Raw genomic sequence first — 17,395 nt, forward strand, 5'->3', positions numbered from 1 at the left:
CCTTTTACTAAGCTGCGGTAAAAGGTAGTGTCAGAGTGTGTTTTTGACACTTGCTGAGGCCCCCTTTTACTGCAGTGGGTAAAAGGCTAATGGCTATCTTTTTTTTCTCAAAAAGAAATGGCTGTGCGGTAAGTGAACCACTTACCACGCTGCCATTTCGGAGGAAGCATTTACCATCACCCATTGAGGTGGCAGTAAGGGCTCCCATGCTAACCCAGTGGTAACCGGGCAACACACGGTGCTGGCTGATGACTACTGGGTAAGCACCAGTGCTACAAAAATAGAAAATATTTTGAAGCGCCAGAAATGACGCGCTGGGGATGGGGTAGCCCGGTGGTAGTTCTGAACTGGAGCACGGCAAGCCCATTGCTGTGTGCCAACCCTTTAGTTATAGGGTCCCTTAATTTGATTTGCTAGCGATTTTCAGCTTCCTTTGGTTAATATTGTTTTTAGATTCTCCAAATGAGGGCTAAATTGTGATAAATTTCTGTGTTTTATTCTTTACTAGTAAATCAGGCCCGTTTCTGACACAAATGAAACAGACGCTAGCAAGGTTTTTGTCGGAGTGTGTATGTTTGAGAGAGTGTGTGTGAGAGTGACTGTGTGTGAGAGAGAGAGAGTGAATGTGCCTCCCTTCCTGCCACCCAGCGATTCTCGTCTCTCCCCTGCTCCCTCCTCCAGCCACCCAGCGATGATCCTTTTTCCTTGGCCCCCCCCCATCCCCGTATCCACCCAGCGATGCTCTTCTATCCTCTGCCCCCCCTCCCGCCACCCAGTGAGTCTCCTCTGTCCCCTGCTCCCCCTCCAGCCACCCAGTGATTCCTCTCTCCCATGCCCCCCCTTCCAGCCACCCGGCAATGCTCCTCTCTCCCCTGCCCCCCTCCAGCCACCTAGCGATGCTCCTTTCTCCCCTGCTCCTAACGATACCGGCCAACTCTCTTGCCCTCTGCCAACCGGCCAACCTCTGCTGCAGTGCACAGCTCAGCGTGCAGGTCCGCTGAACGATCGATCCATTTGCCGCTGTGCGCCCGCCCTCCCACCTCTGGTTGGTCAGCTTTTGTGTCCGCCCTCCCACCTCTGGTTGGTCAGCTTTTGTGTGTGACGTACCAGGAAGTACTGACATCAATTCAGAGAGCATGAATGCTTCAAGGTTTAGTGCCACGGAGTCAGCTTCAGAACATTGGAGGTGCTTTTTATTAAATAGGATAATAATGTTCTTTTTCTTATGGTGAAATTTATCACTTTGTTTCCTCTTCAAAAGTTTTTTACTTTGATGTACGATTTGAAAATCAAATAAAAATAAAAAAAAGGATTCCTGCTAACCAACCTAACCATCCAACGGACCAATCCTATTCTACCCACATATTTGACAGTTCAAATGGAAAAGGCACAAGCTCCACAACCAACCCGCACCAAACACTTAACACCCCCTCCCAAGACTCACAATCCAATTACACTACATATTATGTACCCTATTCTCACCTGAACTGAACCCTGCCTGTCCAACCCTATTAGACTATGTTGTGATCCTATTCGACTCGTTCTTTGCAACTTTCTACCAATAGTCATATAATCCCCACAGAACCCCCTATGAACGCAACTATGAGACAACCCCACAACCTCGCACTATTCTATCGAATTGTTAACCTACTTGATAACTTGTAACTGCCCCCTTTTGTACCATATAAGCCACATTGACCCTACCAGAAGGTGGGATAATGCGAGATACAAATGCAATAAATAACTTTCCCATGCAGATCACTGTGGTACATAACACCAGAGGCGTAGCTGCTATGGGGCCACGGGGGCCTGGGCTCCCGTAAATTTGGCCCTGGACCCCCTGCCAACGCCCCTCTCAACCTCCCCGCCAACGCTGTCTGTACCTTTGCTGGTGGGGGAACCCCAAACCCCTGCCAGCCGAAGTCTTCTTCCTGCATTTGGTTTCTTCTGAGTCTGACGTCCTGCTGCACGTACAACATGCAGGACGTCAGACTCACAGAAGCAGAAGGTAAAATTATGTATAATCATACCTGATAATTTTCTTTCCATTAATCATAGCTGATCAATCCATAGACTGGTGGGTTGTGTCCATCTACCAGCAGGTGGAGATAGAGAGCAAACTTTTGCCTCCCTATATGTGGTCATGTGCTGCCGGAAACTCCTCAGTATGTCGATATCAAAGCTCCATCCGCAGGACTCAGCACTTAGAGAATTACACCCACGAAGGGACACTCTGCCCAGCTCACCACCGCCGAAACGGGGGAGGGGAATTAACCCAGCTCATCCCCACACAAGTGGGGGAGGGGAATCCGTCCAGCTCATCCCCGCGGAGCGGGGGAGGGACACCACACCCGCCGATGCGGGGGGATCTGGCTTATCCTGCAACCGCAACCGCGGGAGGAGCTGACTGACCCTAACACCGCCGAAGCGGGAGGGGTACAAAGCTGCCCTACAGCCGCACGAAGCGGGAGGGAGTGCCGGCAGAATTTTAAGTCTCAATCCAGCCCCGTAAAACGGAGGGGAGAGGAATGCAGCAGCTCACTGTAACACAAACTCGTCTTAACTCTTGAAGAATCCAAGTGAAAAAACTTGAACACGAAGTCTTTCTGAAGTAACTGAAGACTAAACTTGAACCTGAAATGCAACCAGAATAAAAACAGTACAGATATCTGGGAGGGGCTATGGATTGATCAGCTATGATTAATGGAAAGAAAATTATCAGGTATGATTATACATAATTTTACCTTCCATATCATCAAGCTGATCAATCCATAGACTGGTGGGATGTACCGAAGCAGTACTCACCCAGGGCGGGACATTGAAATCCCTGACCTCAACACTGAAGCTCCAAACCGGGCCTCCGACCGTGCAGCCACAGTCAAACGGTAATGCTTGGAGAATGTATGAGCCGAAGCCCAAGTTGCCGCCTTGCATATCTCTTCCAAGGAGACGGATCCGGCCTCTGCCATCGAGGCCGCCTGAGCTCTCGTGGAGTGAGCCTTCAGCTGGATAGGCGGCACCTTCCCCGCGGCCACATAAGCCGCTGCAATGGCTTCCTTGACCCATCTTGCCACTGTAGGCTTAGCAGCCTGCAGACCCTTACGAGGACCTGCAAACAGGACAAACAGATGATCCGATTTCCGGAAATCATTGGTCACTTCCAAGTATCTGATGATGACTCGTCTCACATCCAGATATTTAAGAGCAGAGTACTCCTCTGGGTAGTCCTCCCTACGAAAGGAAGGGAGACAGAGCTGCTGATTCACATGGAAGCGAGAAACAATCTTGGGCAGGAAGGAAGGCACTGTGCGAATAGTCACTCCTGCCTCAGTGAACTGCAGAAAAGGCTCTCGACATGAGAGCGCCTGGAGCTCGGAAACTCTTCTGGCTGAAGTGATAGCCACCAAAAAGACTGCTTTCAACGTCAGGTCTTTCAGAGATGCCCTCGACAAGGGTTCAAAAGGCGGCTTCTGCAATGCTCTTAGTACCAGGTTGAGATTCCACGCAGGCACCACTGAGTGCAGAGGAGGGCGCAGGTGATTAACTCCCTTGAGAAAGCGCACCACATCTGGCTGCGAAGCCAGGGAAGCACCCTTCAGGCGGCCCCTGAAGCAAGCCAGAGCCGCTACCTGGACTTTAAGGGAACTGAGCGACAGGCCTTTCTCCAGACCTTCTTGCAGGAACGCCAACACTGAAGAAATTGGAGCAGTGAAGGGAGAAAGTGAGCCTGCTTCACACCACGCTGCAAAGATACGCCAAACCCTGGCGTAAGCAGTAGAAGTAGAGCGCTTCCTCGCTCTCAGCATAGTGGCGATGACCTTGTCTGAGAAGCCCTTCTTCCTCAGACGCTGCCGCTCAATAGCCAGGCCGTAAGACCAAAGGGGGAGGGATCCTCCATCACCACGGGACCCTGATGTAACAGGCCCTGCTCCACTGGCAGCCGCAGAGGATCGTCGACTGAGAGCCTGATCAAGTCCGCATACCAGGGACGCCTGGGCCAATCCGGACCCACCAGGATTACCCTGCCGGGATGCTTTGCCACCCGGTCTAGCACCCTGCCCAACATGGCCAGGGCGGGAACACATAGAGAAGCTCTTGTGTCGGCCACTGTTGGAGAAGAGCATCTACTCCCAGGGATCGAGGGTCCCGTCCTCTGCTGAAAAAGTGCGGCACTTGGCAATTGGCCGATGACGCCATCAGATCTAGGCTCGGCTGGCCCCAGCGCTTCGTGATGTCCAAGAACGCCTGAGCAGATAGCTGCCACTCTCCGGGCTCCAAGGTATGGCGACTGAGAAAGTCCGCCTTGACATTCATGACTCCGGCAATGTGGGCCGCTGAAAGCTGCTCCAGGTTCGCTTCCGCCCACTGGCAAAGATTCATAGCCTCCTTGGCTAGAGGGGCGCTCTTGGTACCTCCCTGGCGGTTGACATAGGCCACAGCCGTGGCATTGTCCGACAGGACCCGTACAGGCTTCAACACCAGTACCGGGATGAACTCCAAAAGCGCCAACCGAATGGCTCTGAGTTCCAGGAGGTTGATAGACCACTTTGCCTCTGCAGGAGACCAGAGCCCCTGCGCTGTCCTTCCCAAGCAGTGGGCTCCCCAGCCCGACAACGAGGCGTCCGTCGTGACGACAATCCACTCTGGGGTCACCAGAGGCATTCCCGCAGACAACTTGTCTGTCTGCATCCACCAGCTCAGCGCCTTGCGCACTGCTGGGTCCAAGGGAAGGCGCACAGCATAATCCTCCGACATCGGAGTCCAGCGCTGCAGCAAAGAGTGTTGAAGTGGTCTCATATGAGCCCTGGCCCAGGGCACAACATCCATCGTGGCCGTCATAGAGCCCAACAGCTGCACATAGTCCCAAGCCCGAAGGGGAGAGGCTACTAGGAACTGGTCCACCTGAGCCTGAAGTTTGACAATCCGATTGTCTGGCAGGAACACTCTGCCCACTTGGGTGTCGAATCGAACTCCCAGGTACTCCAGGGACTGAGTCGGGCGCAGCTGGCTCTTCTCCCAGTTGATGATCCATCCCAGGGAGCTCAAAAGAGCAACTACCCGGTCCACAGCTTTGCCGCACTCTGCATAAGAGGGGGCTCGGATCAACCAGTCGTCCAGATAAGGATGGACTTGTACCCCTTCCTTTCGTAGGAAGGCTGCGATGACCACCATTACTTTGGAAAAGGTCCACAGAGCAGTAGCCAACCCGAAAGGGAGGGCTCTGAACTGGAAGTGTCGTCCCAGGACTGCAAAACGCAGAAAGCGTTGATGAGGCGGCCAGATGGGAATATGCAGGTACGCTTCCTTGATGTCCAAGGATGCCAGGAACTCTCCTGCCTTCACTGCCGCTATAACAGAGCGGAGAGTCTCCATGCGAAAGTGCCGCACTTTCAAGGCCCAATTGACCCCTTTGAGGTCGAGGATAGGCCGGACAGAACCTCCTTTCTTTGGTACCACAAAGTAAATGGAGTAACGTCCCTTGCCAAGCTGACTTTCTGGCACCGGAACGACCGCGCCCAGGCGGATCAGATTGTCCAAGGTCTGCTGCACTGCCACAGCTTTGACCGGAGACTTGCAGGGAGAGAGTACAAACCCGTCTTTTAAGGGTCGGCAGAACTCTAGTTTGTAGCCGTCTCTGATGACTTCCAGCACCCACGCGTCTGAAGTTATTGTGGTCCACTCGCCCAGAAACGAGGACAGCCGTCCTCCAATCTGCACTGGGGCGTGGACCAAGACCCCGACATTGGGTACGAGACCCTGGGGGAGGACCGGAGGGCGCACCTCCGGGACGGCGGTCTCTGCGAAAGGAATGCTGCTTGGGGGAGAAATTCCTCTTGAAGGAAGAGGGGGCAGAGGAATCCGACTTGCCCGGGCGGTACCGACGGGCTTCCTGCAACCGTCCTCTGGAGGTACCGGGACGAGTACTAGCCCGAGCCCTGACCTCTGGTAATTTCTTGCCCTTAGACGTGCCGAGATCGGTCACGATTTTGTCCAGCTCGACCCCAAAGAGCAGCTTGCCTTAAAAGGCAACCTAGCCAGGCGGGATTTAGAGGCGTGGTCAGCAGACCAATGTTTCAGCCAAAGCCACCGCCGCGCAGAGATTGTCTGAGCCATGCCTTTCGCTGAGGCCCTCAAGACATCATACAGCAAGTCTGCCAAATAGGCTAAGCCCGATTCCAGGGCCGGCCAATCAGCCCTCAAGGAATGATCCGAGGGGGAAGCCCGCTGCACCATAGTCAGGCACGCCCTGGCCACATAGGAGCCGCAAACTGAGCCCTGCAAACTTAAAGCAGCCGCCTCAAAGGACGACCTTAAGGCCGCCTCCAATCTTCTGTCTTGGGCGTCCTTTAGGGCCGTGCCACCTTCCACCGGCAACGCCGTTTTCTTAGTCACCACAGTGATTAAAGAATCCACGGTAGGCCACAGATAGGCCTCACGTTCACTCACAGCCAAAGGATAGAGGCGGGACATAGCCCTAGCCACTTTAAGGCTCGCTTCTGGGACATCCCATTGAGCCGAAATTAAGGTGTGCATGGCATCATGCACGTGGAAGGTTCTAGGCGGGCGCTTCGTCCCCAGCATAATGGCAGAGCCAACAGGGGCTGAGGGAGAGACGTCCTCCGGAGAGGAGATCTTCAAAGTGTCCATGGCCTGTAACAACAGGTTGGGCAAATCCTCTGGGCTAAAAAGCCGCGCTGCAGAGGGGTCATCCGCTCCATCCGAGCGGGGATCCGTCTCCTCCAAGGAATCCGCAAAGGACCGTTGGGAGACCTCATACACGCTGCCCTCATCTACATCGGAGGAGACAATTCCTCCAAGGCCTGGGAATCAACCCGAGGGCGTTTACCTCTGGGAACCTCAACCTCTTTACCAGACGAGGGAGCAGGGGCAGCGTTGTGCATGAGGAAGGCCTGATGCAGCAGCAAAACAAACTCGGGGGAGAAACCCCCCAGACTGTGCACTTCCGCAGCCTGGGCAACAGCCCTAGACGCACCCTCAACCGGCGCTCGCAATAGCGGGGGAGAGACATGCTGCGCATCCAAAATGGCGTCCGGCGCGAAACTCCGCGAAGGAGCCGCGCGGGAAGAACGGCTCTTAACTTTAGCCGCTTCTGTGCCGTCGCCCAAATTAAGGGCGTTCATGGCATTAATGTCTCCAACCTCAAGGGCGGCCCAAGAAGAAGCCGTCCGAGCCGCGTGGTCGGCCAAGATGGCGGAGGCGAGGAGCGGGGGATGGGCGTTTATGGCGGGAAAAACCGCCACGCCGGAGGAAGGACCGGGACATTCATCGGTCACGCAACTGTCACCCAACAAGGGCGAATCAGGCTTTAAGACCCCCGCATCCCCTCTAGAAGCGCTCAAGCGACCCGGGGAGCGACCCTTTGCGCCCTCGCCCTCCGACGCCATATGCCACGAGGAGAAGAATCGGGGAACCCCCTGCCCGCTATAAAAAGGTAAAAATTACCTGCTGTCCGCTCCGAGTTGTAACGACCTGGTGTCCCAGTGAGTAGCTGCAATAGACGCTTAAATAAACGTCGAAATAAACGCCTTTAAGGACGTTCAAAATTTTTTTATTTTTTTATTTTTTAACGGAGCCAGCGGGAGGGGGGAGAAAAGGAGGGACCTGGCACCACCAGGTTTGCACTTGCTCAAAAGAGCCCTCAACCCCAGGCACTCAACAAAACCTAAAAATTAGGCTTGGAGGCCTAGCCAGAGCTGCTGCTGTGTGTGACCACCACCTGCTGAGATAGAGAACATACTGAGGAGTTTCCGGCAGCACATGACCACATATAGGGAGGCAAAAGTTTGCTCTCTATCTCCACCTGCTGGTAGATGGACACAACCCACCAGTCTATGGATTGATCAGCTTGATGATATGGAACGAAGCCCTGTAGATCGCAAGGCTTTGTTCTGTTTCTGTGAGTCTCACGTCCTGCACATTGTACGTGCAGCAGGACATCAGACTCAGAAAAAACCAAACGCAGGAAGAAAACTTCTGTTGGCGGGGGTTGGGTCCCCCGCCAACAAAGGTACAGACGGCGACGGATGGTGGGCGGGTCAAGAGGGGGGGTCAAACTTGTTGGAGGTGGTGCTGGCGGCGGGGGGTATCGGCGATGGCGGCGGGGGGGGTCGGTGGTGCTGGGGGGGGGGGGCTAAAATGTTCCCCCTCACCTCGGCTCTGAAGTCCAGGTACGCCCCTGCGTAACACTGTTCTCTGGATCTGTGGATACATATTCCACTGTCAGCTAACTTTACAGCAAGTCATTTGCAATGATCTGTGAATTTCATTTTGCAGATCTAACCAGTTTTTGGGCAGTTCTATCAGAAAATGCTCTTGGGCTTCAAGATCTTACCTTGACTTCAACAGTTCCATGTTGTTGCCATTATTAACGGTGTTCTGACAGTTGAAATTGCTACCAGGAAGCATTTAAAGATTTTTGTATCCTCATACCTTGTAAGAGTGACTTATCTTAATTTTCAAATGCCCAGTCAACTGCTTAGAGGAACCCGTGGCTGTCGAAAGTAGACAGAAGGAAAAATCATAAGCTGAGATGTTTGAAGGGTCATTTTGTTTGTTCAACTGTCCACTTGTTTTCAACTACTAACTAAAGGCTTTTGGGGCCATATTAACAACTTAAAAAAAACTGTAGTCATAAATCAACTTGAAGGATTCCAAACTTTTGCACCTACCACATTCACTTTATTATTATTTTTAATCGCTTAAAGATCCATAAATAAATAATAACTATGCATTAACAGCTATTGAGTGATGTCATGTTTACCTTTGTACCATGTAGAAACTCTGTCAGCTTCTGATCACTTAGGGATTCATTGAACCATATTGTTTGACCTGGGGTTTCTAAACATTTGCATAGAACTGTAATCATAAGGGGAAAGGGAACGTGATATACTACCTTTCTGTGGTATTTTGCAACTACATTCAAAGTGGTTTACATATATACAGGTACTTATTTTGTACTTGGGGCAATGGAGGGTTAAGTGACTTTCCCACAGTCACAAGGAGCTGCAGTGGGAATTAAACCCAGTTCCCCAGGATCAAAGTCTACTGCACTAACCACTAGGCTACTCCTCCACTCCCAAAAGTGTGACTGCAGAGGTGGTTATATCTAGAGGTAGGGGCATAGATGCCAGGGAAGACATTGAAGATATTGAGAATGCCTGTACTTCTGATTTGTTGTTACATAACTGCTTTAAAGTTAATGTGCTATAGCATATGAAGTCCCAACAGAGGTGAAAGAGCAACAAAGTCTCTGTAGAATGGCTGATAGGTCCTCTAACACATCTGCCATGAACTGGCAGGAAGACTACAGAGAAGGGAACTCCTTGTCATTCTTGATATTCTTATAGCAGTACACTGATACGGGCTGCTTGTGTAGCATGTATTTTTTAGCTTATGTTGTGAAATATGAAGACTCTGATAATTATTTGTTCTTTTGTTTAACATTTCAGGTTCCACTCAGGGGTTCAATACACTTTAAAGAACATTTGGAGGTGACTGTGCCTTGGGTGATCTCTTCCTCTGTGTGTGGTGGAACAAAAGAGAGAAGACTTCCTGCTCTCTAAGACTCTCCAACCTTATTAAAAGACATACAGAGAAACAAAGGCAGAATCATGATGGCAATGTTAGGAAAGAATCAGAGAGCCAAGACAGTTTGGCTAGTGATGAACCTCCTGGCTATGTTGTCAGAGTCAGTGATGGGCAACAGGGAGACAACTGAAGTAGTGAGCGAAAGTATTTCTACTACAGAATCTAATGTGGCTAGGGCAGAAAACTCCAAATTTCCTTCAGCTGGTAAAACCGATAACAGTGGTGCTGCTACAGAGTCCATGAGAATCATCAGTTTATATAATTCTACACATGAGGCACCTACTGTAGAAGACTTGACCAGAAGGGATGTGTTGGACCCTCTTACCACCATGAGGATATTTACTAATGTTATAGCAGAGGCTCTTGAAAAGATAGCTACAACTGTGCCACAGGCATTGACTTCAGATTCCCTGATGAAGTTTTCTCACCCAAGTAGTATGGCATTGCCTACTGAGATCTCGGCTTCCAGAAATACTGCTGGGAATATTACTATCTTACCTACAGTTGACAGGGATACCCCAGCTACTTCTGCAGCATTCTTTAGCAAAATCACCACTGGAAGCAACCCTTCTCCTGTTAGGACTGGCCAAAATATCTCACCAACTTCAGAACAGCTATTTACCTCCTCAGTTTCAAGTATAATTAGTGTCATCAGTTCTACCAAGCACACAGCGAAACATGACGAAATGGTGCCAACCCCAATGCCCATGTCCTCTTCGTCTACAATGAAGATCTCAACTTTGTTGACAGACACAACACCCGTGGAAAAAAAGGGTATCAACCACTTATACCTTATCATTGTGGTTGTCATTCTCTTTCTGTTGATCATGGTGTTCTGTTTCGTCTGTGTGGCTAAGAAGAAAAGGAGATCAGGATCCACCAGCTTTCATGTTAAAAAACACAAGAAGGGAGAAGATGCTTGGGCTGGTCCTGTCATGATCCCTGAGGATAATGGAATGGCAGCAGAAGACATGGAAGAAGGGAAGGACAAGGATCAGGCTGGGAAACACCTCACCTTGACAACTTTCTTTGGGAAAAGAAAGTCCAGACAATGCTCAGTCTTGCTGGAGGATGTCACTGTTAATGTAGACCAACCAGCCAAACAGGAAGAGAAGCCCCTCTTGAACCAGGAAGCCAATGGTCAGATGACCAGCAATGAGAAGTCAGAAGAGCCTCCAGCTTCCTCCACAAAAGAACACAGACCTGAAAGTGAACCTCAACCCAACGGACATGTTCTTAGTCCAGAAGATATGATCCCTGAAAACAAGGGTGAGAGCCCTACCGACCTCCCATCTCCAGCAACAATTCCAGCCCCTGATACAGATTTTCCTCTTCCTCCTTCAGAGCTAGAGATTATCCAAGATGATGAGGCAGACAAGGCCTGCTGAAACCAGTGTACTCTCTTTTCCCCATCTCAGTCTCTGGTATCATGTTGTTCAAAGTATAGGACCTGACATCATTGGCTATAAGAAATAGATGGAGGAGAGCCGATTGGCATATACAACCAGCTTCATAAGGAATCAAATTGGATTGAGGCCCACTTATAGGCTTTTTCACTAGGGCTGAGAAAATATTAACTGTCTTCAGTGAGCCAGCCACATCCTTCCTGGTAGCAGTAGTGGTACTCCATGGAAGGGAGTTCCTGTGTTCAGTTGAGTAGCACAATATGCCACTTAGCTTTAGACTGAAGCGTTGATCCTCTTGATCATATTACATCATTTTAGGAAAGAAAGAAGTTAAATTCACCTGTCATTATTTTTTTGGTTCAATGACAACTGAGTATAGTGCTGGTTAATTTTTCTGAATTGTCAGCTATTTTGAAAGCTGCCCTTCCTCCATTGGTTGGCCACCATGAAAACATCAGTTATTAGAAAAGTTGCCTTTCCCCACTGTCTGCTACTAAACACTTTGCAACATCACTTGCCATTCCAAGTTGCTTTGCCACCATTTTATGATGCTTTTGGACTTACTGCAGCTTTGAAATAGGACCCCTTAGTGTTTTCAAAACTTCTGCCACTCTCTGCCTTAATCTCATGAGAAAACATGCTCTGTATACATTCAGAAACATTTTGTAAATAGGACTTATGATATATGCACATATATATTACCTGACCTGGCATGTTGTGCTCCTGATAACTAGTTCTTTGTCTGAACTTTTTAATCCTACCTTTATACTTTACACTTTGAAGGACTATTCCACCCATAAAAAAGGCTTTTCAATCTAAAAATAGTTTTATTCTAATTTCAATGAAAGCTAAGAACAAAACATGGCCAAAGGAAAAAGAAAGGCAGAGTAGCAGACAGCCCAAGTCTTCCAGATTCACTGTCCATCTCTCTTCTTGGATCCCACACCCAGTGTCCTGTCCTGGGGCAGTATGAGTTCTGCCATCAGAAAGGTAGAGAGAAGCTGCATCAGTGATGCACACAAGATCAGTGAGTAGGTAGGGACCGGAACCTCTTTTCTTTGTAGCAGATAGTTTCTAAATGAAGCATTCAACTATGGAAAGAAGAAGTGAGGCAGTCTTGAGAGATAACTCCTGTAGCTCTTTGTCTAGTCCCACAGCCAATGGGAGAGATGAAATCTGGGAGAGGATGAAGTGGTGGATAGAGGGAACCACAGATCAGGATGGAGAATTAAAGAGAAATAAAAGGTGGAATAGAAGGCTGAGGAGGCATGAAGAATCTAGAAAAGTAGAGAGCAGTGGTAGTAGAAGATGGTAGGGATAGTGAAGAAAGAACACGAAACTCGTACTGGGAGAGATGGAGTATTGAGTGATGGAGAGATACAGGTAGAGGTGAATATGAATACATAGTGGTGAAAAAGAGAAATGGAGACAAGATGGAGGGAGGAATGAAGACAAGAGAATTAAGAAAAGGAGTTAGGAAAAGACAGGCTGTATGAGTAGAAATAAGGAGTCCTGGAGAATGAAGATAGAAAAAATGCTCACAAAAGAAAAACACACTGAGCACAAAAAGTCTTTAAATGTCTAGAAAATGACCATTTTTGAAACAGATATGACTTTTTTAGGTTTGAAAATGGTCATGTTCGCCACTTGATTTTTGGACCTATTCAGCAAAACATCCAAAATCAAATTTAGACATCAAATTAAAAATGCCCCTTCCCATCACACTCTTGTTACATGAAGTGAATACACTCTTTGTGATTGATATCAACTCTGTGTTCTGTCATACTGGGTGGATAATAATTTCCAGGCCAAAATATTTACCCATATTGCCCCTACCACCACCTCACTCTATTTCCTTTTAGAGGTTTCAAAGAGCAAACAGTATATTTTATGCTGTCTTTACATGTAATTAAACTCTTTGTGATTGATATCAACTCTGTGTTCTGTCATACTGGGTGGATAATAATTTCCAGGCCAAAATATTTACCCATATTGCCCCTACCACCACCTCACTATATTTCCTTTTAGAGGTTTCAAAGAGCAAACAGTATATTTTATGCTGTCTTTACATGTAATTAAACTCTGGAATTTGTTGCCAGAGTATGTGGTAAAAGCAGTTAGCTTAGCAGGATTTAAAAAAGGTTTGGATATCTTCCTAAAAGAAAAGTTCATGAGCCATTATTAAGATGGTCTTGGGGAAAATCCATTGCTTTTTTCTAGGATAAGCAGCATAACATGTATTGTACTATTTTGGGATCTTGTCAGATACTTGTAGGCTGGATTGGCCACTGTTGGAAACAGGATGCTAGGCTTGATGGACCTTCAGTCTGTCCCAGTATGGAAACACTTATGTACTTATATGCAAAGCAATACTATACCTAAATCTTTCCAGATTTAAACCCTGGTGAATACACTCTGAAAATTCTCACTCTTTGATCTTCAATCTCAGTCCTTGGTGTGGTAATTCTCACTCTTTGGGATGGTTCACCCTTGGCATCTCTACCAGTGCTTCCACCCTTTCCCCCCCTCATACATTTCCCCTCTCTCGTCTACCCAGTACTCTGATTCCTGCTCCCTTCCCTCACAGGCCTGGCTGCTCCTCCAGGGACCTACTTGCTGCTCTAATAGGACTGGCCATAATATCTGGAGCTGTCATAGAGTCTGGTATGTACTGTTTCTTTGGGGATGGAGGGGTGGGAGAGGGTCAGTCACCACTGGGGGAGTAAGGGGGTCATGCCTTAATCTCTCCAGTGGTCATGTAGGGCACTTTTTTATGACTTAGTTGTGATTGAAACAGGTCCAGTCAAAACGTCCACATTTTAGCCTTGGACATTTGTGCTTTGTTCCATTACGGCAGAAAAACATTCAAGTTGTGGGAATGCCCAAATCCCCAATACATCCCTGACACACTCCCTTGTGATTTGGATGCACAGCAGATGAACCGCAAAGAAAACCATCTTAAAAATGTGTTTCGAAAATTGCGATTTGGACTTTTTTGCAAGAAAAACATCAATCTGCAGCTTTATGCCACTTTTTGGTTGTTTTTCAGTTTTGAAAATGAGCCTTTTAAATCTCCACTTTTTTATATTTTTACAAAAATCACAAAGAAATGCAAAGAGGAAAAAGAAATCCATACCAGCTCATATCACTTGATATAATATTAAGACCATTAGAGGTTGCTCAAAATACAGCTGCAAGAATTTTAATGAGATCTACTCATTAGAGCATATAGCACCACAGTACATCCATAGTAGGGTCACACGGAAGAAGGATCAAGGGTTTCTTATATATCCACTACTATAGTGGTGGAATAAAGTCATTAGGGACAGAACCAGTACCTGAAAAAGAAAATTGTAAACTGCTTAGGTCTAGGTGGTACATAAATACTAAAATAAATATTTTATTTATGTGGATTTTGCTCACATCTTTTTCAGTAGTAGCTCAAGGTGAGTTACATTTAGGCACACCGGGTATTTCTCTGTCCCTGGAGGACTCACAATCTAATTTTATACTTGTTGTAATGAAGGGTTAAGTGATTTGCCCAAGATCATAGGGTGCAACAGTGAGATTTGAACCAGCCAGATCCTGGATACTTGACTACTCCTCCACTGTAATGCATACATTATGGTGCAAATTTAAGCTTCTTACATTGGTTCCTAAAGTCCTTGGCAATTAAGCACTGGTTTCTATTGCTGAACTGGAGAAACCTTATCATCTGCCAGAATCCTTAAGATCAGAAAAATCAGCGTTTAGTAGATGTTCCGTCACATCACTATGTTCAACTGGTGGAGACTCATCACAACTTAGTAAAGGACGGCAGATAAAAACCTACGTGGAGGGGCATAATTGAACAAAAACGTCTATCTCCATGGTCGTTTATCTCCGAGAACTGGTCCGTGAAGGGGCGGACCGAACCGTATTAAAAAAAAAAAAAATAGACGTCCATGTTTTATTTGACAATTTGTGAGCTGGGCGTTTTTGTTTTTCAGTGATAATGGAAAATGAAAGCGCCCAGCTCAAAAATGAATAAATCCAAGGCATTTGTTCGTGGGAGGGGCCAGGAGTCGTAGTGCACTGGTCCCCCTCACATGCCAGGACACCAACCGGGCACCCTAGGGGGCACTTTTACAAAAACAAAAAAAAAGGTAAAAGAGCTCCCAGGTGCATAGCACCCTTCCCTTGGGTGTTGAGCCCCCCAAATCCCCCTCAAAACCCACCGCTCACAAGTCTACACCATTACTATAGCCCTAAGGGGTGAAGGGGGGCACCTACATGTGGGTACAGTGGGTTTGGGGGGCGATTTGGAGGGCTCCCATTTACCAGCACAAGTGTAACAGGTGGGGGGGGGGGGGGGATGGGCCTGGGTCCACCTGCCTGAAGTCCACTGCACCCCCTAATAACTGCTCCAGTGACCTGCATACTGCTGCCAGGGAGGTGGGTATGACATTTGAGGGTGAAAATAAAAGTTGTGAAACGGCATATTTTGTGGTGGGAGAGGGTTTGTGACCACTGGGGGAGTCAGGGGAGGTCATCCCCGATTCCCTCCAGTGGTCATCTGGTCATTTAGGGCACTTTTTGGGGCCTTATTCGTGGAAAAACAGGGTCCAGGAAAAGTGCCCTAAATTCTCGCTAAAAACGCATATTTTTTTCCATTATCGGCGAAAGGCGCCCATCTCTGATCGCCCGATAACTACGCCCCAGTTCCACCTTCACCACGCCTTCGACACGCCCCCATCAACTATGTCCGCATCCGCGAGGGAGTGCAGTTGAAAACGTCCAAATTCGGCTTTCAATTATACCGCTTTATTCATTTTTGTGAGATAAACGTCTATCTCCCGATTTGGGTCGCAATATAGGCGTTTTTCTTTTTCAATTATAAGCTGGATAGTCTATCCAGATTGCCTAACAAGGCAGCCAGAGCTGCACCTACCACTCCTTAAGGATTAAACACTGGCATTACAAACAGGCAAGGGGTAATTTGCTACCATGCCAGCCGCTTCCAGGCAGTTATATCTGATGCAATCTTGGAAGAGTAGTTTTATAATTTTGGTTGCAGCATAGTCAATGTCAATATATAATTAAATGAACAATCTAACAATCGTGCTAACTAAAAACATTTTACTCACTAATTTCAATCTTAAGATGTCTATCACCCACACTCATATCATATGATATGAATGTGATGTACACAAAAACTGTATCTGAATTCAAGAAAGCTTGGTACAAATATATAGGATCTCTTAAGGGAGAAGGGAGAGTAGATGGCATGGATGGGCAAATTTGAGACCATATGATCTTTTTCTGCCTTCATTTTTCTCCATTGCTCTGCAAAATAAGCATATTTGATCCTGATTAGTCTTTGCCATTTTCGGGATCGCAGGTGCTCTTGGTTGCTGCTCCGTCTTGTGCAATTCTGCCAACTTTTGATAAATGTGCTCTGTTTTCAAAATCAGCTTAAGTAATTTTTATTTAGACATGAATTCCCATTTTGTTCTCGAATATGGATAATAATTTAGTTTAGGCAGTATTTTGATATTACAACATTTGACTTACATAGAAGTCCTACAGAAACATGATATTTTTCAGTATTGATTTTGCATTTTTAATGCTTTTCTTTATATTATTTTTAATTTTATAATTATTTTATGTCATTAATTTGATTTACCATTAAGAAAAAGGGGAAAATTAGTCATCAATATGGGGACTATACTGATGTTCCTCAGTCAAACATTCAATATATCAAAGGGAACAAAAGATACTGTGATGTGCAATATATAGAGAAACGAGGCTACTGACCAACTTAGGTGTCCTTTTACAAAACTGTGGTAAGAATTGGCCTGATGCAGGTCTTTCTCACATGCTAAGGCCATTTTTTACTGCAGCTGGCAAATGGCTTTTTTCATTAATAACCACACAACCATTAAAAAAAGTACTGCAGGAGCACTTATTGCCACCTATTTTAGAGGACAATAAGGACTCTCGTTAACCATGTGCTAGCATAGGAGCCAACTTTTCAAAATGATTGGGGGTGCTGATTTTTTTTTTTTTACAAGTGGTGCATTCCCCTGCCCCCTCCCCTCCCCTCCCCTGTCCCCCTCCCCTCCTCCCTCCGAGTTCCAGGCCTCCCTCCCTGCCTCCAAGTTCCAGCCCCCCCCTCACTCTCCCAGTTCCAGGCCAGGCCATTCCAGGCCAGGCCCCTTCCCCTCTCCTCCCCCTCCGAGTTCTTGCTACTACTACTATTTAGCATTTATATAGCGCTACAAAGCGTACGCAGCGCTGCACAAACATAGAAGAAAGACAGTCCCTGCTCAAAAGCTTACAATCTAATAGACAAAAAATAACAAAGCGAGCAAATCAATTAATGTGTAGAGGAAAGAGGA

At 47.4% G+C, this 17,395-nt stretch overlaps 1 protein-coding gene across 1 annotated transcript in view; it reads left to right on the forward strand.

The window, feature by feature from the left end:
- SPN (sialophorin) overlaps positions 1-12,624 on the forward strand; it is a 30,141-nt gene extending 17,517 nt beyond the window's left edge. The window contains exon 2 of the mRNA XM_030210149.1: positions 9,471-12,624. Coding sequence (XP_030066009.1) covers positions 9,633-10,997 — 1,365 coding nt within the window. The 5' untranslated portion in view covers positions 9,471-9,632 and the 3' untranslated portion in view covers positions 10,998-12,624. The remainder of the gene's footprint in view (positions 1-9,470) is intronic.
- Positions 12,625-17,395: the final 4,771 nt, after the last annotated feature.

This window comes from Microcaecilia unicolor, chromosome 7 (assembly GCF_901765095.1).
Source record: "Microcaecilia unicolor chromosome 7, aMicUni1.1, whole genome shotgun sequence".
NCBI lineage: Eukaryota > Metazoa > Chordata > Amphibia > Gymnophiona > Siphonopidae > Microcaecilia > Microcaecilia unicolor.